This window comes from Mustela nivalis (genome assembly GCF_964662115.1).
Source record: "Mustela nivalis genome assembly, chromosome: 7".
Classification (NCBI taxonomy): domain Eukaryota; kingdom Metazoa; phylum Chordata; class Mammalia; order Carnivora; family Mustelidae; genus Mustela; species Mustela nivalis.
In genome coordinates, this window is record NC_139026.1 from 67,760,162 (window position 1) to 67,785,855 (window position 25,694).

General features: G+C 36.2%; 1 protein-coding gene across 1 annotated transcript in view; it reads right to left on the reverse strand.

Annotated features, from left to right (window-relative positions):
- The window catches only part of LOC309868527 (small ribosomal subunit protein mS35-like), a 38,834-nt gene that overhangs the window by 11,493 nt on the left and 1,647 nt on the right, over positions 1-25,694 (reverse strand). Inside the window, exons 2-5 of the mRNA XM_082738453.1 lie at positions 24,378-24,438; positions 16,825-16,964; positions 9,949-10,058; positions 7,369-7,438 (exon numbers count right to left, since the gene is read on the reverse strand). Of these exons, the coding sequence (XP_082594579.1) occupies positions 7,369-7,438; positions 9,949-10,058; positions 16,825-16,964; positions 24,378-24,438 (381 nt within the window). The remainder of the gene's footprint in view (positions 1-7,368; positions 7,439-9,948; positions 10,059-16,824; positions 16,965-24,377; positions 24,439-25,694) is intronic.

Below are 25,694 nucleotides of genomic sequence, written 5' to 3' on the forward strand. Positions count from 1 at the left end.
GGTCCTGGGATCGAGCCCCGCATCGGGCCCTCTGCTCAGCAGGGAGCCTGCTTCCCTCTCTGTCTCTGCCTGCCTCTCTTCCTACTTGTGATCTCTCTCTCTCCGTCAAATAAAATAAATAAAATCTTAGGAAAAAAAAAAAAAGATTCTTTCTTTCCTAGAATGAATGAAACAAGATGGGATTGGGAGGGAGACAAACCATAAGTGACTCTTAATCTCACAAAACAAACTGAAGGTTGCTGGGGGGAGGAGGTTTCCGAAAGGGGGGTGGGATTATGGACATTGGGGAGGGTATATGCTATGGTGAGTGCTGTGAACTGTGTAAACCTGGCGATTCACAACCTGTACCCCTGGGGATAAAAATACATTATATGTTTATGAAAAAGAAAAAAAAAGATTCTTTCTCTCCTCTCTGCTCCCTCTCTAAAAATAACAATAACAATAATAAAAATAAAAATAAATTAAATAAAGGCCAGATGTGCTATTTGCCTGGAATCAAGGAAAAGGTAGCAAGTAAGCACTCTTTATTGTTACTGCTCTACAACAATGCTCAGACTCATCATGGGAATCCAATTAATGTATTTAGTTATTTTTTCTTTAATAAACACTGTAATATTAGTTTATGCATAATTAGATTACTCAGAAGTTTATGCATAAATACATTTCACATTGAAGAGATGTACCCTGTTACAGCAGCCATTATTTTTCTATAATACAGAGGATACTACCATAGTCAAATATAAATTAGCATCAGGAAATAAACTCATAGAAGCAAATGTTTGTGGAAAACTTCCAAAACAATAAGGAATTAAGAATACTTTGTAAATATGTGAGAAAACATATTCAAATGAAAAGCAAACCTAATCTACACATAAATCATACATCCATGAAAATTAAGTATCTCAAACTGTTGCAAAGATATTTTTTATAAACTGGGCACAATTATGATTGCTGATTATTAATAATTTTCTCAATAGATCATTAAGCTAGAACAGTAAGCTAATCATTGCTAACATCTAACAAGTATGCTACGTTTTTACTAAAAAGGGAGTTTGATACTTTGTCACCTTACTTTTGAAGACTTGTACTTCAAAAGGTTATGGAAATCGGGCACCTGGATGGCTCAGTGGGTTAAAGCCTCTGCCTTCGGCTCAGGTCATGATCCCAGGGTCCTGGGATCTAGCCCTGCATTGGGCTCTCTGCTCTGCAGGGAGCCTGCTTCCTCCTCTCTCTCTCTGCTTGCCTCTCTGCCTACTTGTGATCTCTGCCTGTCAAATAAATAAATAAAATCTTAAAAAAAAAAAAAAAAGGTCTATGGAAATCTAAAAGAATGGACAACTATTATTAAACATTCAGTGTTCTTACATAGCACTGACTTAGATACTATGAAGAACAAAATACAGTAAGGTTGGATATATGCTAATGAGGACCTTATGATCAGTCAGAAAGACAAAACATATATGGAATAACAAAAACACACATGGGAAACAGTCAACTGTTTCCAGTCATACATGGCACAACTGTCTGTGGTCAAGGGCCCTATGAACCAATATAGATGAGACAGTATAACTTGCTATTTATGTGAGATAGGAGTTATGCAAAGAATAAAAGGCTCAAATTCATCTGCTGAATTAATATCCAAAATATATGAAGAACTCATAACAACTCAAGCAGAAAAACAATTTGAGAATGAGAAGATCTAAATACCCACTTTTCCAAAGACATACAGATGGCCTAAAAGACACATGAAAAGATGTTCCACATCAGTCACCAGTGAAATGCAAATCAAAAGGACAATGAAAGACAATGAAAGAACACTTCACACCTGTTACAATGGTTATTCTCAAAAAGACAAGAAATAACAAGTATTGATAAGGATACGGAGAAAACAGAACTCTGTGCACTGCTGGTGGGAATGTAAATTAGTACAGCCACTGTGGAAAACAGTACAGAAGTTCCTCAAGAAATTAAAAATATAGGGGCGCCTGGGTGGCTCAGTGGTTAAGCCGCTGCCTTCGGCTCAGGTCATGATCTCAGGGTCCTGGGATCGAGTCCCGCATCGGGCTCTCTGCTTGGCAGGGAGCCTGCTTCCTCCTCTCTCTCTCTGCCTGCCTCTCTACCTACTTGTGATTTCTCTCTGTCAAATAAATAAATAAAATCTTTAAAAAAAAAAAAAAAGAAATTAAAAATATAACTATCACAAGATCAAGCAACTCCACTTCTGGGTATACATCCAAAGAAAAGGAACATTAACTTGAAAAAATACCTGCACCCTCAAGTTCACTGCAGCATTATTTACAATAGCCAAGACATGGAAACAATCTCTGTGTCCAATGATGGATAAACCGATAAAGAGTTAAGTGTGTATGTATGCAAGCATACATACATATACACTATGGACTATTATTCAGCCAAAAAAAGAAACTCCTGCCATCTGTGACAACATGAATGGCTCTTGAAGGCCTTAAGCTAAGTGAAAAAAAGTCAGAGAAAGATATATAACATATGATCTCATTTATGTGTGGAATCTAAAACACCTCAACGTATAGCAACAGAACAAACTGGTGGCTGCTAGAGGCTAGGGTTGAGCAAAGTGAGTGAAGATGGTTAATAGGTACAAACTTCCAGTTAGAAAGCAAATCATGGGGATGTCATGTACACCATGATGACTATAGTTAATAATACTGTACTGCATATTTGAAAGTTACTAAGAGTAAATTTCAAAAGTTCTCATCACAAGAAAAAAACATTTGTAACTATATGCAGTGATGAGTGGATGAATGTTAACTAGACATAATGTGATCATTTCATAACATATGTTATGGAAGCATTACACTTTACCACCTGAAACAAATATAATATTATACACATCAATTATATCATAAAAAATAGGCTCAAAGCAGGTATCAACTGAAGTGTTGAAGGATATACAATAAGTAGAAAAAATTAAAAATTAAATAGTAAACTATACAACATAGTAAACTATACAACAACACTTTTGTAATATTTACTACTAAACCTTGTTTCTACTAGTGTTCCTCAATGGAAAAGACAAAGTCTTCCTCCTTATATAATAAACCCCATATGCAACAACACCAAGCAAGTAATAGGCAACCAGTAAACTTTTACCCCATCAATCAATAAACAGTTCATTTTAATGAAAGCACACCTGACATTTGCTATATGGATGGTTTACTATTTCATAAACATTAAAAAAGTGAAAGGGGTACCTTCTTAAACAACTAGTAAAATGCTACCTCAGCTCAATTTTGCCCTCTGGATACAATTTTACACTCTGTAAATAAGCCATACAACCTGTTCACAACCTGGCTCTGACTTGTTTTCCTGGTCTCAACTCCTTACCTCTGCCCTATCAGCCTTACACCCTGGCCACACCCAACTTCCGCCGGCTCTCTACATCCACAAGGCCAGAGTCCTTCACCCACTGCTCTACTGCATCTTCCTATTTATCTTCCAGAACCAGTCACCAGTTCTTGTGAAGCTTCCAGGGAGAATTAATACTCATCGGTGGCTCTCACAGCACCGTGTTCCTACCTCCGTTACTGAGTGAAACCAACTATGTTATAACTTACTGGTTCTCTCCAGAAATAAAGGTACCTAAAGGCAGAGCTCTTTCACTTTGATAGTCTGAGCAATACCTAGCACTGTACCTGGTACACAAGACAAAATTACTGCTGAATGCAGGAAAGAGTACACAACATTACAAACATCATTCAAGAGTTCTTTACTATCACCTGGAAATATACGTTCATTCCATGTATTCCACACATCATAAGGAACTCACAGCCCAAACATTAAATGGTGATGATGGAGCTGCAAAAGGACTCTTCATTATCAGATATATCTGCAATAACGTCTGCTTTAAAAATGAACTATTTTTTTTTTAAAGATTTTATTATTTGAGATAGAGAGAAAGGGAGAAGCAGGATCCCCACAGAGTAGGGAGCCTAACATGGGGCTCAATCCCAGGATCCTGGGATCATGACCTGAGCTGAAAAGAAATGCTTAACCAACTGAGCCACCCCACTGCCCCTGAACTTCTTACTTTAACATGAACTCTTTACTTCAAAAATGAACTGTTTAAAAATGAACTCTGAGGGGCGCCTGGGTGGCTCAGTGGGTTAAAGCCTCTGCCTTCGGCTCAGGTCATGATCCCAGGGTCCTGGGGTCGAGCCCCACATTGGGCTCTCTGCTCAGTGGGAAGCCTGCTTCCTCCTCTCTCTCTCTCTGCCTGTCTCTCTGCCTGCTTGTGATCTTTCTCTGTCAAATAAATAAATAAAATCTTTAAGAAAAAGAAAAGAACTCTGAGTGTGAAATTACCCGACTCAGAAGTTTGTTATGTGGCTTTCCAGAACCAATTTAGTATAAAGCTAGATGTATTTTTGACTGGCAATAAGACTATCATGGAATCCACATAAGACAGTTGAAAATTCAAATTTAAAAAAGGAACTATAAGTAATTAAATATCAAATTATTCAAGAATCCTTGGAATTTGATTTCAGATCTCTATAAAGTAAGTGTTTTTTTCTTCCCCCAGTGTCTATCTTTTGTGCAAATCATTTTACAAAATGTTTCATCTGATCATTTCTTAACCAAATTACTTGTGGAAGCTTTAAAGAATATCATGGCACGAAGTTAAAATCTAGGAAGTTTTGTTATTATCAGCATGTCAGAATGCTGAGAAGGATACCTGTTCTAAAAATTCAAACACAATAGGGTACAGATCTGATTACCTATATAAAGTCTCTGTCAAGTTAAATGAGAATAAATGAATTTGAAATCCAAAGACAAATCTTTCTTCCTTTTAGTATTAACAATAATGTTAATAGCCACCATTTACTGAGAGCCTGCTACCTGCCAGACATTTCATGCAAATTCTACCCGAAAACACTTAGAAGAAAAGTGAACCTAGGAGGCCAATAGCTGGCCAAAGCTACATAAGAAGTAATGGAATTCAAATCCAGGTCAATCAGGTTCCAAAGGATAAAAGTTAATTCACTCCTATGCTAACAACATGTCATACTGAAAGACTGAAACAAATTTCTACAACTCTCTTTCCTTCTTTGAACTGCGGAAGGATAAATGGTCTAAAGCATGTCTCATCACCTCCTAGCACTGCCATAACCATTCTTTAACTCACTGCTTGAAGTCTACAGTATGTGAAATCTATGCTTTTCGACATCTACTTTGATACTTCCAAAGTTAAACTGTTTGAATAGCATACAGTAGTAATTTCTTTATCCTCAAGTCTAGATGAACACGTTTTCATATAAGTTTCCGAACTGTGTGCTACATAAAATCAATTACTTTCCCCTCAACACTTAGAGGTAACCTCCACAAAAAGGTTAAAAAGCCAGAATATTAAGAGCAGCTTACTTTTAGGTATTAAATACTCCGAAACTAGTTAAAAAATAAAGAAACAGATTAAAAGGGGGTTCTCTAAATATTTGATTAAATACCAGTTTGCTAACATCAATTTTAAGTCTGAATTCCAGAAAGGAAGGAAAGAGAAGGAAAAAAGAACTTCAATTCAATAAAAATTCTGTTCTACCAGCTCTGCAAAATTTCACAGCTCATCTGCATTCTCTTAAAGCTTCTTCATTGATGGTACATATTTAGAAAGGATTAAGAGCCAAGTTTAATACAGAAATTATTTAATTATATCTGTTTAGGACAGATGTATGTGGCCACTTATTCTGGCATCAAAGTAATTAGCATTAAAGATCAAAGGCTACTTGTGTGAATCCAGAATACAAACTTGTTTGGATTCTATGTCATGGAACCACAGAAAGAATCCAGTAAGTCAACTTTCACTGAATTTATTTATGCCTGTCATTTCCTTTGGGGCAAATTCAATTTACAGGCTGCTGGCAAAAGAGACTCAAAAGTGGTCAGTTTTTATTGTTTGGTATTATTTCTTTCAGGATCAGCCATAGAGCTATAGCTAATTCAACCATGTTGCTGGTTCAAAAGAGAACTTAATTATATTAAGCCAAAGGCATTTATAAAATCAACTGACAGGAAAGAGAGATTAACTGCTATTATGATGTTGCTCCTGAAGCCAGGAACTAGAAAATCCAGATAAATTATGATAATTAGAATACCTCAGAAGAGAAAAGCTACCAGCTACTTTTTGTTCTTTAGTAACCTGGCAACAAAATTTCCTTTTCTTTTATTTTCCACTTAAGCTCTTGTGCTACAGTTTTACTGTTATTATGAAGAGAATGCTGTGAGCAGTCTGGAGAATGGTTGCATGTGTTTACTCAATTACAACAACTCAGGGATGGCAGGAGATTCCCAAGGGCATCTAATCCAACTATCTATCCAAAGAGAGTGATCCTTTCACCACCATATCTCCATTAAGTAGCCAAAGGATGGAATGTTCTCTACCAATTAAAAGTAGCACACTCCATCTTTAGAGGACTCTCTTAGAAAGTTTGTACTCAGTGACAAAGTCTGTTTCTCTATTACTTTTACCTTGTTGTATACCTAAAAGTCATGAAAAACAAATCTAACCTTTCTTTAATATGAAGTCCTTCAAACATCTAAAGAGAGTGACACTCTCCTATCTCCATTCCTTCATATGTTCCTAATAGAAAATACTACTGAGTCCCATGTCTGTTAGGCAAGCTGCAAAAAAATTAATTTATGCATATTTTAAATTATTTTAATTTTTAAAAATAATATTTAAAACTTTGAGTTACCCAAACATATTAGATACCAACTTTAAATTAGTAAGTTGATGCTCAAGCAAAAACTTCCTTATAAATAAATGTGTATGCCTGTATTAAATCTCAAAAAACTCAGACACAAGACTATTTTTAATACTAAAATTAAATAAATAATTGCCCTTAATTGTCCCTGATGTAAACTAGGGAAATGTTCACACAAAAGGCTATGTGTTAACTAAAAATTTTAATAAATATTTAAAATACCTTTCTATAAAGTTTTGGGGCTTTGTTATGAAGTTTATTTGAACAGCAGGATGCATTCTAAATTCTTGAGTTATACAGATGAACTCCCTTCTATACCTTTGATAACTTTCAGCCAAAGTCAAACAAAAGAAAAAAAAAATTCAGATCTTCTAAACGAAGACAGAAACTCTGAATTTTAAAGGCATTTAGTATTTGGTCATCTGATTTCTGTAAGATGGAACTGAGATGGACTGCATAATCTATTTCAAGGTCCTCAATTTCAATGTCAGTAGAAATTATTTATAACATTTCATCTGTAGTTTAGTGGTTCATTAAATCCTCAACTGACTAACTGTCACAGACTGTTTTGAAATGTTAACACCATCTAAAGTATCCTGACAAAATTATTAAACATTCACACACAATCACTTACCCAAGACTCATGGTATAAAACTGTTAGCAGATAGAGTGCATAATCATAATTCTGTCTCTTTAAAGGGCACCTGTAAGAGAAAGAGAGAGAAGAAGTCAAAATTTTAAAAATTCAGTACATAAAATAATTTGCAAAATATACAAACACTAAATACAAAGGATAACTTAGATTCAGGTATTCTCTATATTCAGGGAATATCCTACCTTTTATTTCTCTTTGTTTTCATCACTAATGGGAGTTATTTGTATCTGATAATAGTTTTACACTATTTTTTAATATGACTGTGTCCAATCTAAGTGTGCTTCACAATCTTGGGGCTAAGAGTCTGCTGGACAGTGTGATTGTATCTACAGAGTTCATTTTAAAAACAGAGATAGATTAAAGACAGTGGCTAATCAAAACGTTCATTTTGATTTCTCCAGAGCCAAGTTTTTAAAAAATGAGCTACACTATTCAATGCTATACTGAAGTTGTTGTATTTAAAATAGAATTAATGGGGACGCCTGGGTGGCTCAGTTGGTTAAGCAGCTGTCTTCGGCTCAGGTCATGATCCCAGGGTTCTGGGATCGAGTCCCACATCGGGCTCCTTGTTCGGCAGGGAGCCTGCTTCTCTCTCTGCCTCTGCTGCTCCCCTCCCTACTGTTCATGCTCTCTGTCACCACTCTCTCTCAAATAAATAAATAAAATCTTAAAAAAAAAAAATAGAATTAATGACCAAATACTACATAAAACTTCTATATATATAGGAGATAACAAATTAAGCTTTTAGAAATCATTAACTCCAATTTCTTGAAATATAAAATAAAATCATCATTTGACAGGAGCACATGGGTGGCTCAGTAAGTTAAGCATCTGCCTTTGGCTCAGGTCATGATCCCAGGGTCCTGGGATGGAGTCCCATGTTGGACTCTGCTCAGTGGGGAGCCTGCTTCTCCCTCTGCCTGCTGCTCCCCCTGCTTGTACTCACTCTCTCCCTCTTTCTGTCAATTAAATAAATAAAATCTTAAAAAAAAAAAAAAAACCCATCACATGACAAGTCACTTTAACAGTACTCTGTTTATTCTATATATTTAGGTTTAATAGTTCTCTAAATAGTTGCTACCATAAACACACACACACACCCACCAACACTGGAAAACTTAGGGAAAAACTCTGTCAGATACTTACAGAATTTCAAAGAGCAACACTTTAAAAGTAATTTTTTAAGCTGCACAAACTAAAAACTCAACCTTATTTTACATTTTCTAAAGACAGTAAAAAAGAATATTACTAATATATCTCAAATCTATTTTCCCCCATACTATAATACTCTAAAACCAGGGTTCCCAAGTTTTTTCCACCCCACATTATTGCCTTCATTTATATATGCCATACTACTTCTTCTCACCATTAAGAAGGAGGACATAAAACTTAAATGACTTCCAAGAGCTTTGAAACTAGAATGGGAAGGGAGAGAAGATATCTGCCCACTTGCTTTTCTCTAAAGGCAGGTCTTTGTATTTTGACATAATTCAGAAACAGCCAAATATGGTAAGATAAAAATAAAATAATCCTGGGGCACCTGGGGGCTCAGTCAGTTAAGTGTCTGACTCTTGATTTTGCTCAGGTCACGATCTTGGGGTCACAAGATCATGCCCCGTGTTGGGCTCCGTGGTGGGCATGGAGCCTGTTTAAGATTCTCTCTCTCCCCCTTTCCTTCTACCCTTCCCCGCTTTCCAGAAACAGAAATAAAATAACCCTTTTGTAAAAACATACCAATAACCCTTCTTCACCTCAAATAACACAATTTATAAATTCATATGAGGTAAATTTAATACTGTTTTTATGAAGCAAATTCACTAAAATTCATATTTACAAAATTGCCTGGGTAAATTAAATTTCTGTATTTAATCATTTAAATTTTGAACTGAAAGATCTTTGACTTTGTAAAAATCAGTTTAAACCTTAATCACTAGCCAATCACACTTTTGTTCTCTTCTAACATCTTCCCTGAGTCTTATTCACATGGATATATTAGAATCCAGACTGAAAAATAACAATAATAATTTAACTAGGCAGTTAGGCAAGCCTCTCCATGTCCATAAAGAGGACAGCAACAGTAGACTAGTGTGAAGATATTAAACACATGAAATGTAGGTGGCTGGGTGGCTCAGTTGTTAAGTGTTTGCCTTTGGCTCAGGTGATGATCCCAGGGTCCTAGGATGGAGCCCTGCATCGGGCTCCCTACTTGGTGGGAAGCCTGCTTCTCCCTCTTCCACTCCCCCTGCTTGTGTTCCCTCTCTCACTGTGTCTCTCTCTGTCAAATAAATAAAATCTTTAAGAAAAAATAAAATAAATAAAAACATGAATGGGACAACTTCACTGACCTAATACGTTAGTTTATGTTGATGTATAAGGCTACCCCGATTTTTTTTTATTGTTTTAATTTCTTTTCAGTGTACCAGAATTCATTGTTTATGTATACCCTGATTTTCAATGTAATTTCTTAAGGAAAGGACTGCCAGAAGACTGGAAGATAATAAAACAACACAATGACCAATAAAAACAACACAATGACCAATTGGCTGAACTTTTCTTTACCTGTCTGTTTTGATGGTAAGTACATCTGTAGTCTTGCAGTATCGCTCTCCCACAAGTTTAATGAGTTTCTTCTTTGCATGATCATCTAAATTCAAACTGGAAAGTTTAACCTTAAAAATACAAGAAAAAGTTATTTGAAAAGAATTATTTCAGATACTTTGTTTAGTGAAAAGAAAACCCCAAAACCCAGTATCAATATCATTTAATGTTAAACTAACCAAAAAGAAACTTTTGCAACCTGTACGGTTGTCTATGTAGAGTTAGCAAACGGCATGCATTATGAAGCCTGATCTTACTCATGGGGGAAAAAAAAAAGGAGGAGGAGGAAACTGTTTTGAGTTGAAAGTTCTGGGCATTAGCACCTTTCCTGTTAAAACCAATAAGTCTCTTAAATAAATGATATTACAGCTTATGAGTAGCACTAAGAATTACACTCAATTAGTATTAGTAAAGCTGGAATATAAGAATACTGGGATAAAACAAAAATGCTTTAAGATATTTCCACCATGCAATTATGAGACTTTTATCATTGCAACTTGCTTAGGGGTATTTATTTTAAAAGGTACAGGTATCTCATGGAAGATGGTATAGAGCATTCATGAAGGATCAAGACATTTAAAATTCAGCTCGACATTTCTCAAAATGTTAATACTAGTCCCAGAGGCTGTTAAGTAGAATTATTTCTCGGGGTGCCTGGGTGGCTCAGTGGGTTAAAGCCTCTGCCTTCTGCTCAGGTCATGATCCCAGGGTCCTGGGATCGAGCCCCACATCGGGCTCTCTGCTCAGCAGGGAGCCTGCTTCCTCCTCTCTCTCTGCCTGCCTCTCTGCCTACTTGTGTTCTCTGGCTGTTAAATAAATAAATAAAATATTTAAAAAAAAAAGAATTATTTCTCTAAAAAGGCTATTTTTGTTGAATATATTCAGATAATACAGAGTTAAACTGGGTTCTTTATAGAAGGACTTCTTAGAAGTGGTAATATGCTAATGAGCATTCTGAAATTTCAAGACGCAGGGTTCTTATGTAACAATTTCCAGATTTATCTGACCTCATATTCTATTTTTCAAGGGACAGTTCATGGAATTAGTCTTCCTTAAAACATATTTTGGGAAACACTGGACTACATGAACAGTTTTTAATTTGGAGAGAATTATGGCATGGACTGAAGGTATCTAAAAGAAAACTAGACTTGACATAGAAAAATAGGTTAGATATTAGAATACAGTTAAGTAAGGTAAGCCACACACTGTTTTTCCATGGGCGGCATTAAGAATAAGAAAAATCCATAACTATATGAAGAGAAAAAAAGGCTCAATAAGATTTTACAATCACATCTACTTCTCGTTAGCTTCAATAACCCTGCACTTCCCTCAAGCCTTTATAGCAGAAGAGCTTATTTATTTTTCCATTTTTCCCACTAGCCTGCAAACTCTCCAGGGTAAGAACGGTATCAGTCCCATTTTTGGTGATGGCCTAGCACTTAAAGAACATATGACATGTATTTGTTGAATGAACACATTAATGAAAAAAAGAAAGGATACATGTTTTTTTTAAGCACTGTGAATTTTTATTTGAACTAAGAAAATATAGGAAATAAATAAATAAAAATATACTTTTAAAGAATAAATGCAGGAAAAACATTGACTATTAAATATCAACCTAACAGAATGGTCCTATGTGCAGGCAGTGCAAATTACCACAGTCCCCTGGAAAGAATACGTATCAACAACCAGTTTATCAGCTTGAGGTATAAGAAATATAATTCTGATTATTAACGATAAGAATTACTTAAAAGGAAATAGTGAAATGAATGTACCCCTAATTATTAACATACTTGTACATATGCATGCATACAGATACAGTACAAAGAATAGTTTTTACGTTAGAATAAGAGAATGGAATGATTTTTTTCCTTTTAAAACTCCCTTCAATGTAATCATTTTCAACAATAAATTTAAAAATTTACAATTTAAAAAATTTAAGTGTTCTAGCTTTTTATGTAAGAAGTAGTAAAAAAAAAATGGCACCAATGCTGATTATTGTAACTGCTTTAAAACTAACATTCTCATTAACACTTTGAATGTTCAAAAATTATACAGCGTTTATGCCAGAAACTCCAAATATTTTAGAGCCATATGGTACACTCACGCCACCTGCTAGCACTCAAAGGCACTGCAAAATTGTAGTCATTAAACTAGATGAACAGTCTGACTCTGAAATTGAGCAGCAATCATTACCATTCTTTTTCCAAAATTCCAAAGAATGCTTGGACTTTTCTTTTGCTACATTTTAAAGCATCAATACTGTATTAACATTATCCCCCAAAACAACACTGACATTTCAAATCATAGGAGATCATGGTTTTATGTATATACTTTCAAATGCCCATATTTAAGAGTTACATAAACTGAGAAATAAACCTAATTGTGTGAAGTACCTTCTCTATTTAGAAGCACAGTACGTCAGTTAAAGAACTATAGTTATATACAAAAGACAAGACCTGGGTTTGATTTCTAGATTTGCAACTTTATTTGCTAAGTGACCTTAAATCACTTGATCTTACTGTTTCCTCATTTACAAAACAAAGTACTCACAGGATTTTTGTCAGGAATAAATGAGAATAAATAGAAGAAAGCCATTTTTAAAGAAAAGTCCTACACAAATATTGTTTTTAATTCAGCACTACCTTTATGACTATCAAGAAAAATATGATACCATCTTTCTTTCTCTGAATTTAAAAATTTGAGTATCTTTTTTTTTTTTAAGATTTTATTTATTTATTTGACAGAGTGAGAGAGATCACAAGTAGGCAGAGAAGCAGGCAGAGGGAGGGGGGAAGCAAGCTCCCCACTGAGCAGAGAGCCCGATGCGGGACCCGATCCCAGGACCCTGAGATCATGACCTAAGCCAAAGGCAAAGGCTTTAACCACTGAGCCACCCAGTGGCCTCGAGTATCTCTTAATATAGTACTTTATACTATTTGACTGGCTTCACAATATTACTTTAAATCATGCCAGGCGACACCTGGTTAAATATCTGACTCTTGATTTTGGTCATGATCTTGGGGTTGTGAGATCAAGCCCCACACTGGGCTCTGCACTGGGCAAGAAGACTGCATGGGATTCTCTCTCCCTCCCTCCCTATACCCCCGAAGAGAACTCAGGTTCTCTCTCATGTTCTCCCCCCCAAAAATAAATAAAATAAAAAAATAAGTCACACAGGAATGCACATGCTTTAGTCCCACTGTTTTACCTACTTTTACCCTTGAAATGATACCATTCAGGACACCACCACTGAGCTTCAACTGTCAGTGGGTAGAGTGAAAAGAGTCCGAGAAGGGCAGATGTGAGTTAGGAAAAGAACACAAAGAAGTGATGAAGGTTTCACATGGTGGTATAAGACAAAAAGAAGACAGGAGGCCCCTGGGTGGCTCAGTGGGTTGGGCCTCTGCTTTTGGCTCAGGTCATGATCTCAGGGTCCTGGGACCAAGCCCCACTTTGGGCTCTCCACTCAGCGGGGAGCCTGCTTCCCCTTTTCTCTCTGCCTGCCTCTCTGCCTACTTGTGATCTCTCTCTCTATCTCTCTGTCAAATAAATAAATAAATAAAATCTTTAAAAAAAATTTTTTAAAAAAAGGAGACAAAAGTGGATGGCGGCCTCATAGGTAAGTGGTATCTTGTGGGATACTTCAAATAATGCAGTCGGATTATTTTTATGTAAAATAAAATAAACAAACAGAACAAGTAGGGAACCGGATGTCTATTCTGGTACTGAAGATTAAGGCCCACAAAAAGTAAGGCAAAATTCTAGATTTCCTGATTCTGAGTTCAGAGATTTTTTAAATCACTTAACATGGAGCTTGACAACAGCTGGTTGTTATTATCATCATTATTATTAAAAAGAGGCAACATTTACTAAATTATTAAAAATATATCAGGTATTAATTACCCCTAGGTACTTTTTAAAAAAATTTTTAAAAACATTTTTAGGTAATCTCTATACCCAACATGGGGCTCAAACTCACATCCCTGAGATCCAGAGTCACATGCTCCTCTGACTGAACCAGCCAGGCGCCTTACTCCTTAGGCAATTTATATTAACCTGTGGAATGTTGGCCAAGCATAATTTTAAGGTTTCCCCCCCTTTATCTAGATTTTCTAAAATTTATACAGTAAACATGTATTGTCTTTTGTGATTTTAATATTTTCAATTTCTCCAAACATATAAATATAATGCTATGATATTTAAACTATTCTAGGGAAGAAAAAAAGGCTGACGAGCTTTGTAAATTTATTTCATAAAGAAGGCACAATCCTGATACCAAAACCTTTCAAAGAAAGAAAATTACAAATCAAACATGGATGTACCTCTAATAATATTTCTAGAAATTAAAGTTTATCTACTTGTTACCTTATAGTGTAAAAATGGTTGCGAGACTGTCAACATATTTTTGCAGTCCACATGGAATGTTCTTTTTCATTTTTTTTTTAAGATTTTATTTGACAGACAGAGATCACAAGTAGGCAGAGAAGCAGGCAGAGAGAGAGGGGGAAGCAGGCTCCCCGCTGAGCAGAGCCCGATATGGGGCTCGAACCCAGGACCCTGGCATCATGACCTGAGCCAAAGGCAGAGGCTTTAACCCACTGAGCCACCCACGAGCCCTTTCTTTTTCATTTTTTAAAAAGATTTTATTTATTTGACAAAGAGACAAAGAGAGAAGGGGAGGGAGGGAGAGAGAGAGCACACATGAGCAGGGGGAGGGGTAGAGGGAGAAGCAGGCTCCCAGCTGAGCAAGGAGCCCAAAGTAGGTCTTGATCCCAGAACCCTGTGATCATGACCCTGGCCAAAGGTAGCCGCTTAACTGTCTCAGCCACTTAGGCACCCCAAACATGGACTGTTCTGATTTAAAATAAAAACTACATGGAGTACAAAATCTCATTTTTTGAGTGTAAAAAAAAAAAAAAAAAAGGAGTCTCCACCTTTGCTATGATATGACGAAATGGCACTTTACTGGTGAGGTTTTCTTCCCCAAAATACATACCATTCTAAGCATGAGAAGAAAATCAAACAAATCTAAAATGAAGTACATTCCACAAAATACATAACTAGTACTTCTCAAAACTGTCAAGGTCACTAAAAACAAGTAAATTCTGAGAAACCACCACAGTCAAGAGGTGCCTAAAGAAATCTGAATAGGGGCACCTGGGTGGCTCAGTCTGTTAAGCATCTGCCTTTGGCTCAGAGCATGATCCTAGGGTCCTGAGACAGAGCCTGGTGTCAACAGGGCTTCCTGCTCAGCGGCAAGCCTGCCTCTCCCTCTCCCATGCCCTCCAACTCATGTTCTGTCTCATGAGTGCTGTTTCTCAAATAAAGAAATAAAATCTTTAAAAAGAAAATCTGAATAAAGTATGAACTTTAATTAATAATGTATCAATATTGGCTCGTTGTAATAAATGTACCACAATAGTAAAAATGTTAACAACATAAGAAATTTGGTGTGAAATATAGGAGGATTCTGTGAACTATCCTTGAAAGTTTTCCATAAATCTAATTTTTTTTTAGTTAAAAACATAAAAACAAAAAACAAAAACCCATCAGGTAACTGCTCTGTGACTGCTGTGTGAGAAAGCTATGCCATGTGGATCAAGACTCTTACCGGAGAAAACAGTGGTTTCAAATACTAACTTGGAAGTTACTACAGCAAGACACTTGGAACTGCAATAGTATGTGACATGCTCTGATGGGTAGGAGCAGGGATTTAATGTTTCTCCAAGCAACAAACGATCCTAAAGAAAATGCTAACAGAGCAGATCCATAGGAAGGCAAAAGAATGATGTACTATGAAATAATCAGGGTTCAGAACACTTCAGTAAGTGTAAATACAACCATATAATTCATTACTACATTAATTCAAAGGAGATCATTTCAAAAATGCTATAGGACTAGGACACATCGTTAACCTAATAGAGGCTATTATCTCAAACTGAATACCAGTGTATACTTAGAAGCTAAAAGCCAGAGGCACATCCATTGTATAGAACAGCATAAAGGACTACATAAACATTATTTTAGAAGTTTCACCTAATGAAAAAGACAAAAAGAAAGGATAAAAACAAGGTATAGATATTTAAAAAGGAGAATTAAAACCACTCTTATTTATCACTTATTTCCTAAGAAATCTCTGAAAGAGTAAACAAAAAGCCCAAATATTCAGATTTTGGTCTCTTATTATATATCAGTGTTCAGCCTCAAACACTCTCTTAGCATAGAAAAGACCCTGATTTACGTTATTCTATGTAGCCATTAATAATATATGAAAGAGGGGCATTTGGCTGGCTCACTCAGTAGAGGATGTGACTCTTGATCTTGGGGTTTTGAGTTCAAGCCCCACCTTGGGTATGGAGATAACTTAAAAATAAAATAAAAAAATAATATTAAAGAGTGATAACTTTGTATGCTAACAGATGGTAACTGCACTTATCATAGTGAATATTTTGTAATGTATATAATCATCACTAGCTTGTACACCTGGTATTAATATAATAATGTATGTCAACTATACTTCAATAAAAAAATTAAAGAATGTTTAATAACCTTGGAAAAATTTTAATTCACATTGTTAAATAAAAAAGAGCAGATAACTAATCAAATATAGTATCATCCTATTAACATACACAAAGGTTGACTATATATATATACTAAAATGAATTCCAGTAGTCAAGGTTATTTATAAGTAGTAGAATTAGAGGCAATTTTATTTAATACTTTAAAATGATCACTGTTTTCCAAATTTTCTACAGTATCAGTTTTCTATATACAAAATGTTATTTTGAATTAATGTATTATAATAATTCTTATTTTTAGAAAAATATTCCTTACCCTTAAGGTTACTACTCGTGCTTTGGGGTTTCGGATAGATGGTCCTGCTGAAACATAATCAGTTGTGTCCACTTCAATGGGAAAATGCTTCTCACATTTTTCATCACTGTCCAGAGCAGCTGGCCACTCAGTGCAGAAATCTGAGAATTAAGAAAAATAATCTCAAGTATAGTTTCGCCAAGTACATTCTCGTTGCAATGTGCGCTACCAGATCAAATCACTGAGGGAGATGACTCTCGAGCTACATGGAATGAAAGAGCAGACTCTCTTCTGCACCTCACAAACACATCATCATCCTTCACCCCTTTTCTTCTCAGATGAATCCTCGTTAGGGAATGTGATTAAATGAAAGACTCAGATAACTTGGGTTTGGTGAGGAGCAGTAAGCTTGGTTAAAAGGAAGCTATGACTTGATAGAAGCTTATTATAGCTTTGCACATACCCAGTTATGGGGCAGTTTAATCCCCCCTCACTCACCAACTAAAAGCAAACAGTTCATAGTGCTCAGAGTGAATTATTTTTGAGAAAAGCAACAGTTCATAGTAATTCATTCCCAAATGAAAGTTACTAAAGTTCTGAGGGGAACTGAAAAAGGCTCTGAAAGAGCTCTTAGAAGAGAGATATGGTCTCCATTCTCTCAGAAACTGAGCTGAATAGGGCCTCAAACTGAACAGGTACAGTCTAGGGCATTACTAAGTAGATCCTTACAGTAACTCATGTTTCCTCTAGGTGACTTCTGTGCCAACGAAGCTAAATGGAAAAAGGAACAGACTTGTCCTCAGATTCAGGCAACACAACTAGCCTAAAGGGGAGATGGGACTGGCTGTGAGAAGTGGGCCACAATGGGAAGTTTCAAGCACTGTGACAAAAATGTGGTGCACCGTCTATCTCCACAGCACAGATCTCCACAGCACATACAAACTCAGGCCTTCAGTGGAGGGGTGGGGAATAGGGGAGAGGGGGCTGAAAAGAAAAAGAGCTCCTGGCATGTCCTACAGCTATCTGTATTGAGGGACTCCGTAAGAAGGTAGCTGATTTCATTTTGCCCTATTCCTATAAAGTTAGTGAGGTAGAGGGCTCTCAGCTTGAGGTGTACTTCTGGCACTATCAGCCTCCCCTCCATGGAAATTTCACTGCATTCTAAGAATCTTCATTCATTCGAAGAATACCTAAAAGTAATTGGTTTCTTAGGTCAAACCTATTAAATCTCAGGGGGTCTGTGCTTTCTCCAAAAAGCATGACTGCAGGAGAGGCTGGTCACAAGCACAGGCATATGTGGAAACCCTTCCACGTGACCATTTAAGGGACAGTGAAAGGTACTTTGTCAATAACATTTCCTATAGTTAACAATTTTCTTTCTTTTTTTTTTTTTTAAGATTTTATTTATTTATTTGACAGACAGAGATCACAAGTAGGCAGAGAGGCAGGCAGAGAGAGAGGAAGGGAAGCAGGCTCCCTGCTGAGCAGAGAGCCCGATGTGGGGCTCGATCCCAGAACCGTGGATCATGACCTGAGCCGAAGGCAGAGGCTTTACCCTAGTTAACAATTTTCTTATAGTAGGTACTATATTTAGCTCCCTTTATAGGCTTTAATACCAGTCAGCAAAATGCCACAAAGACTCTCCAAGATTTATAACTAAATATATGGTAACAAATTAAGTATAGCTCACACCATTCCCTGAACACCCTGCTTAAGAGAGCAATACTCACACACTTGAGGGGAAAGAAGTAGCTCCACAATTCTGACATTTAAATAAAATGGAAAGAGCATGATTACTGAAGTTAAATTTTATTCCCATCATGGAACAATTCCAATATCCTGCACTCTAAGATGCCACACTGCCAAGCACTTTATAAGAGACTAGTTTGGAGAATTTTATGAGTTCTTGGGTTTGTACTGACTCTTTTATTTTTTATAACTTTGAATAAGTCATTTCAATAACCAGATGATAATTATAACTTTTAAATTACCGGATTATATGTCTAAAAAATACAGCCAACTGGAAAGTACATAATAGACCCCTATTCATCTGATAGGTAGAGCAATAGACTAGACTTCGAAAGACCTTGGTTTTTACTTAACTTCTACCACTGATTATTAAAGTTTGGGTAAATTACCTAACTTTCCTGTGCTTCAGATTTTCCACTTGCAAGTTAGATATAAAATCTGAACTGACCTACTTTAAAAGAAAATTGAGAAGAAATATTTTAAAAGCTTTTGAGTTATTTGGAAGATACAAGCTAAATCTAGAAGCTGGCAAAAGTGTAAAGACAAAATCAAAGAAAGATTAAACACTTAAACACTTAAAATATAATGCAACTTTTCTGAATGTGCTATATGAAAACCATTCATTTAAGAATTATGAAGTATTTTAGAAGTACCTCATTTAAAAACCCATTTCTAGATTATAAATGCACATTCCAAAATAATGTTTAAAAAGGAAAAAAATGAGATTTATCACAGTGCAGAACATTCCTTAACTGGCTTCACAAAGGATCAAAAAGTGCTACATGGTTTGTGCCAAACAAGGAACAAATCTGGAATAATGATCAGTGACAGTCTATCACTAGGCACCAATATAAACAGAAACATACTAAAAGGATACAAATGCATTCTACTATCCCAAAAAGACCACATCCATGAAAGAAGATAGGAGAAACTGTTCTTCCTTCATGTAAGAGTAAAGTCATTCTTCCTACTTTTTGACTTCTTTATTTCTTCCTTACATTTCTCAATAAAAGGCCCTTCCAAAAGCTCAAATTATATCATAATCATGATCACTATACTATTTCTCCTTCCAGCATTATCACGTTACCTGCGAAGAGCTTTTACATTTCATTTCTTTTCTGAAAAGCCTTAACAAGTGTACTGAGCATTTATATATCTCCTTTTTAATTAGCATGAAGAATTCATTCAAAGGTATTAACTCTTGAATTAAACTACACAACCAATCACTAACAGCTGTGAACCTAAAACAATTCTAATGTCCTTCTGTATGTAGTCCAATGCAAATGAGATGAGAAATTGAGTCTATGTATATATGAAAACATGCATAAAACTATGAAAAAAAAATTCTTTGCCTTTACCTCCGTGCATGTGGGAAGGAAAAAGAATAAGTGAGTGAGGGCTATCTGGGTGGTGCAGTCAGTTAAGCCGACTCTTGGTTTGGTTCAGGTCACGATCTCAAAATATGAGACTGAGTCCCCTGTGAGGCTCTGTACTCAGCAAGGAGTCTGCTTCACATTCTTTTTTTTTTTTTTTTTTTTTAAGATTATTTATTTATTTATTTATTTATTTGACAGACAGAGATCACAAGTAGGCAGAGAGGAGGAAGCAGGCTCCCTGCTGAGCAGAGAGCCCAATGTGGGGCTCAATCCCAGGACCCTGGGATCATGACCTGAGCCAAAGGCAGAGGCTTTAACCTACTGAGCCACCCAGGTGACCCTCTGCTTCAGATTCTCTTTCCCTCTTCCTCTCTCCCTCCCCTCTGCATGCTCTCTCTGCCAATATCTAGGAATCAATAAATATTGTTCAAATTCAATAAATTTAGAACTGGCAATATAGTCATGGTCTGGTGATTACTTCCATTTTACGTATGTATAATGAAAAATATATACTAACATAACTATACATATATAAAATATACAGAGAAAGAATATATAATAAATACTGTATAGAAAGAGACTATATGGGGCACCTGGGTGGCTCAGTGGGTTAAGCCTCTGCCTTCAGCTGGGGTCACGATCTCAGGGTCCTGGGATCGAGCCCCATATCGGCTCTCTGCTCAGCGGGGAGCCTGCTTTCTCCTCTCTCGTTGCCTGCCTCTCTGCCTATGATCTCTCTGTCAAATACATACATACATACATACATACATAAATGAGACTATGTGGAAAAAATAAGCAAATATACTCTCAGCAAGTAATTATCAGACCTAAACAATGACTAAAAGAGAACACTTCTAAAATGAGGGGCTGAGGGGAAAGGAGAAATAAAACACTACTGCTTTTCATCATCAGTTTTTCTGCTACTTGATGTTACCACATCTATGTATCACTATGAAGTTCTTATTTTAAATAATTTCTTCAAGATAACTCTCTGCAAAGTATCCCATTACTGACTCTATAACTATTGACTTGGCATCTTTCTACATTATCTTCAGTTTGGATTATACTGACTTCTATCTATAGGCAACACTCTGCGATATTTTCTTCCATCACTTTATGTATGTGCTATCTATAATGCAACAATTAAGTCCCTAGTCTACCTGAACAAGGACTACAATTTCCGGTTCTATTTATTATTCATAGCCACTTGCAGAGTAGTCTGCAAAAAAAAAAAAGGAACTTGCAGATTTGACATCTTAACAATTCACTGAAAACTTGAAAATTTTTCTAAAAAAAGGAGAAACTAGCAATGGATATAAGACAATTTAATACAATAAAAATGAGGTTTTGTTCTTCCATTTTTATTGAGATATAGTTGACATAAAACATTGTGTAAGTTTAAGGTACACGATATATTGACTAGATGCACTTAATATATGTTGCAACATGATTACATTCACAACACTAACACAGTGTCACGTAATTACCATTTCTTCTTGTGTTAAGAATATTTATGATCTGCTCTCAGCAAATTCCAGGTAGAGAACACAGTATTAATAACTATAATCACTATTCTGTATGTTAGATTCCCAGAACTTATCATAAAACTGGAAGTTTGTATTCTTTGACCAACATCTCCCTCCCCCACGTAGCCCCTACTCTTCTGAGTTCAGCCTTCTCAAATTTCACATGTAAGTGAAATAATAATCCAATTGTTTTTCTCTGTCTTATTTCATTTAGTACAATGCCCTCAAGGCCATCTATGTTGTGACAGATGGCAGGATGTCCTTCCTTCTCATAACTAAATAATATCAAACACACACCCCACTTTTTTTTTTAAGGTTTTAATTTATTTGACAGAAAGAGAGACTGAGAGAGGGAACACAAGCAGAGGAAGTGGGGGAGAGAGAAGCAGGCTTCCCACTGAGCAAGGAGCCCAATGCAGTGCTCAGTCCCAAGACCCTAAGACCATAACCTGAGCTGAAGGCAGATGCTTAATGACTGAGCTACCCAGGCACTCCCCACTTAGGTTGTTTCCATTTTTTGGTTGTGGTAAATAATGCTGCAGTGAACAGAAGAGTACAGATATCTCTTCAATACCATGTTTCCTTTTCTTTTGAAAAAAAAAAAATATATATATATATATACACACACACACACACACATATACACATGCACACACACATACATATATATATCCAGAAGTGTGATTGCTGGATCACATGGGAGTTCTAATTTTTTTTTTTTAAGATTTTATTTATTTATTTATTTGACAGACAGAGATCACAAGCAGGCAGAGAGGCAGGCAGAGAGAGAGAGTAGGAAGCAGGCTCCCTGCTGAGCAGAGAGCCCTATGCGGGACTCGATCCCAGGACCCTGAGATCATGACCTGAGCCGAAGGCAGAGGCTTAACCCTCTGAGCCACCCAGGCGCCCGGGAGTTCTAATTTTTTAAGGGACCTACATACTATATTCCATACTGGCTATATCAATTTACATCCCTAGCCATTAGTACAATAGGGTTTCCCTTTTTTCCACACCTTCACCAACATTTGGTATCCCTTGCCTTCTGGGTGGTAACTATTTCTAGCAGGTGAGAGGCAACAGCTCCTTGTGGCTTCGATTTGCACTAATCTTTCCACAATTAGTTATACTGAGCATCTTTTCACTTGTCCACTGATGATTTGTATGTCTTCCTTGGAAAGACATCTATTCAGGTTCTCTGCCCATTTTATAATCAAATTATTTGGGATATTTTGGTGTTGAGTTGTGTAAGTTTTTTATATATTTTATATAACCCTTATTAGATATATCACTTGCAAATACCTTCTCCCATTCAGTAGGTTGCCTTTTCATTTTGTTGATGGTTTCCTTCATTGCGCAAAAGCTTTTTATTTTGGTGGTCTCAAAAGTTTATTTCTGCTTTTATTTCCCTTTCCAAAGAGACATATCAAGAAAAATAGTGCTAAGATCAATGTCGAAGAAATGCCCATGTTTTCCTTAAGCAGTTTTATGATTTCAGGTCCACATTTATGACTAATCCATTCTGAGTTTATTTTTGTGTGTGACTTAAGCCAGTGGTCCAGTTTCATTCTTTTGCATACAGCTGTCCCATTTTCCCAGCATCATTTATTAGAGACTGTCTTTTCCCCATTGCATATTCTTGCCTCCTTTGTCACAGCTGAATTTACCATATAAGCATGGGCTTATATGGACTCTCTATCCCGTTCCATTGATCTATATGTCTACTTTTGTCCTGATATCATACTGTTTTGATTACTGTAGCTTATTGTATATCCTGAAAACTGAGACTGTGTTATCTTCACCTTTGGTCTTGCTCAAGACTCTTGGTTATTCAGGGACTTTTGTGGGTCCATACAAATTTTAGGATGCTTCTTTCTAGTTCTGTGAAAAATGCTGTTGGTATTTTATAGGGATTATATTCAATCTGTACTTTGTTTTGGGTAGTATGAACACTTTAACAATATTAATTCTTCCAATCCTCTATTTATTTTTAAATTGAGTTGTCTGGGATTTTTTATCATTGAGTTGTATGAATTCTTTATATATTTTGGATATTAACCTCTGACCCGAAGTTTGCAAATATTTTCTCCCATTCTGTAGACTGCCCTTTCCTTTTGTCAATGGTTTTCTTTGCTGTGCTATAGCTTTATAGTTTGGTATAGTCCCACCTGTTTATTTTTGCTTTTGTTGCCTTTGCTATTGGTATCGAATCCAAAAATCATTGCCAAAACTCACGTCAAAGAGCTTACTGCCTATGTTTTCTTCTAATTTTGTTTTGTTAATGTGATACATCATTCTGACTGATTTTTATGTTGGACCATACTTGCATTCCTGAAATAAATACCATTTGATCTGACATGATCCTTTTAATGTACTGTTGAATTTGATTAAGTAATATTTTGTTGAAGACTTTCTGGGTTTTTCTTGTAATAGAGTTCTAGTTTTATACCACTGTGATCAGAAAGGGTGCCTGATAGGACTTCAGTATTTTAAAATTTGTTGAGACTTGTCTTTTGCTCTAACATATGATCTGTTCTGGAGAATGTTTCATATGTGCTTGAGAAGAATCTGTATTCTGCTTCTTTTGGATGCAACGTTCAGTAAACATCTGCTAAACCCATCCAGTCTAACATATAGTTTATATTCAGTGTTTCCTTACTGATTTTCTGACTGATCCATTTATTGTTGGAAATGGTATATTGAAGTCTCCTATTGCTATACTGCCATCTGTTTCTCCCTTCAGTTCTGTTAATATGTGCTTTATATACTTAGGTATTCCTATCTTAGGTGCATAAACTAAGATGTGTAAATTTAGGTGCATAAACAAATGTTATATCTTCTTGATGAACTGACCCCTTTATCATTAGAAATGAAATTTTTATGTTCAAAGTTATTGATAAGTTCATATACTGAAATAATCACTTACCTTTAAGAGCTTCACAGTGCTTTATAATTGCTACAGGAGTTAAATGCAGAAAATTGGGGATCTAAAATAGAGAAATTTAAAGGATAAATTCACCTACTACCTCAAAAACATAAAATAAAAATTTCATAAAACTAAATCCTAAGCACAACAAACCTTGTAATAAATAAAATCTAGTTTTTACAATATTAATTCTATGTCACATGTGTTATGAATTCAATAAATGAATTCTGGGAAATATAGATTCATGATGTATCTTATGATGACTGGCCGTTGTGGGGGGAAAAAATGCTGTTCTTATAGTACTCTTCCTGCCAAAAATCTACAGGTACACATATTTTAGTTATAAAACTAAAAGCACTCAAGGACACAGATTATTGTTTAATCATCTTAATTTCCCTGGAATACAAAAACACATACAAATTATTCAAGGTTCTACAGTCTTAACACTTTGGTTAACATCCTTCTAGACATCTCTTTAAAAAACAGATACATGTATATGACTTTACATAAATGGATTCATACTGTTCTAGAAACTGCTTTTTTTTTTTTTTTGTCTATGTTTTTTTTTTTTTTTCCCAAGGGAAAACCATTTTATAAACATATATTTTTATCCCCAGGGGTACAGTTCTGTGAAACACCAGGTTTACATACTTCACAGCACTCACCAAAGCACATACCCTCCCCAATGTCCATAGTCCCACCCCCTTCTCCCAAACCCCCTCCCCCCAGCAACCCTCAGTAGGAACTGCTTTTTAAAGATTTACTTATTTGAGACAGAGAGAACGTGCACATGTGTGCACACAGCTGGGAGGGGCAGAGGGAGAGGGAGAAGAATCTCAAGCCGACTCCGCATTGAGTGCGAAGCCCAATGTGGGGCTCGATCGCACGACCTTGAAATCATGACCTCACCCAAAATCAGGAGTCACTCAACCACTGTGCTATCCAAACACCCCTAAACTAAGTTCCCTTCTTTCATTTAAAGAAATGATAAATTTCTTCAATGTTTGTTTTCTTTTATCCCTTGAAACATTCAGATTTCCAAATTTCATTTACCCCTCTCTAGCAGCAATCAACTCCTTCTCCATATTACCATCTCATTTTTTTTTTTTTTTAAGATTTTATTTATTTATTTGACAGAGAGAAATCACAAGTAGATGGAGAGGCAGGCAGAGAGAGAGGGGGAAGCAGGCTCCCTGCTGAGCAGAGAGCCCGATGCGGGACTCGATCCCAGGACTCTGAGATCATGACCTGAGCCGAAGGCAGCGGCTTAACCCACTGAGCCACCCAGGCACCCCAACCATCTCATTTTTTAACCAC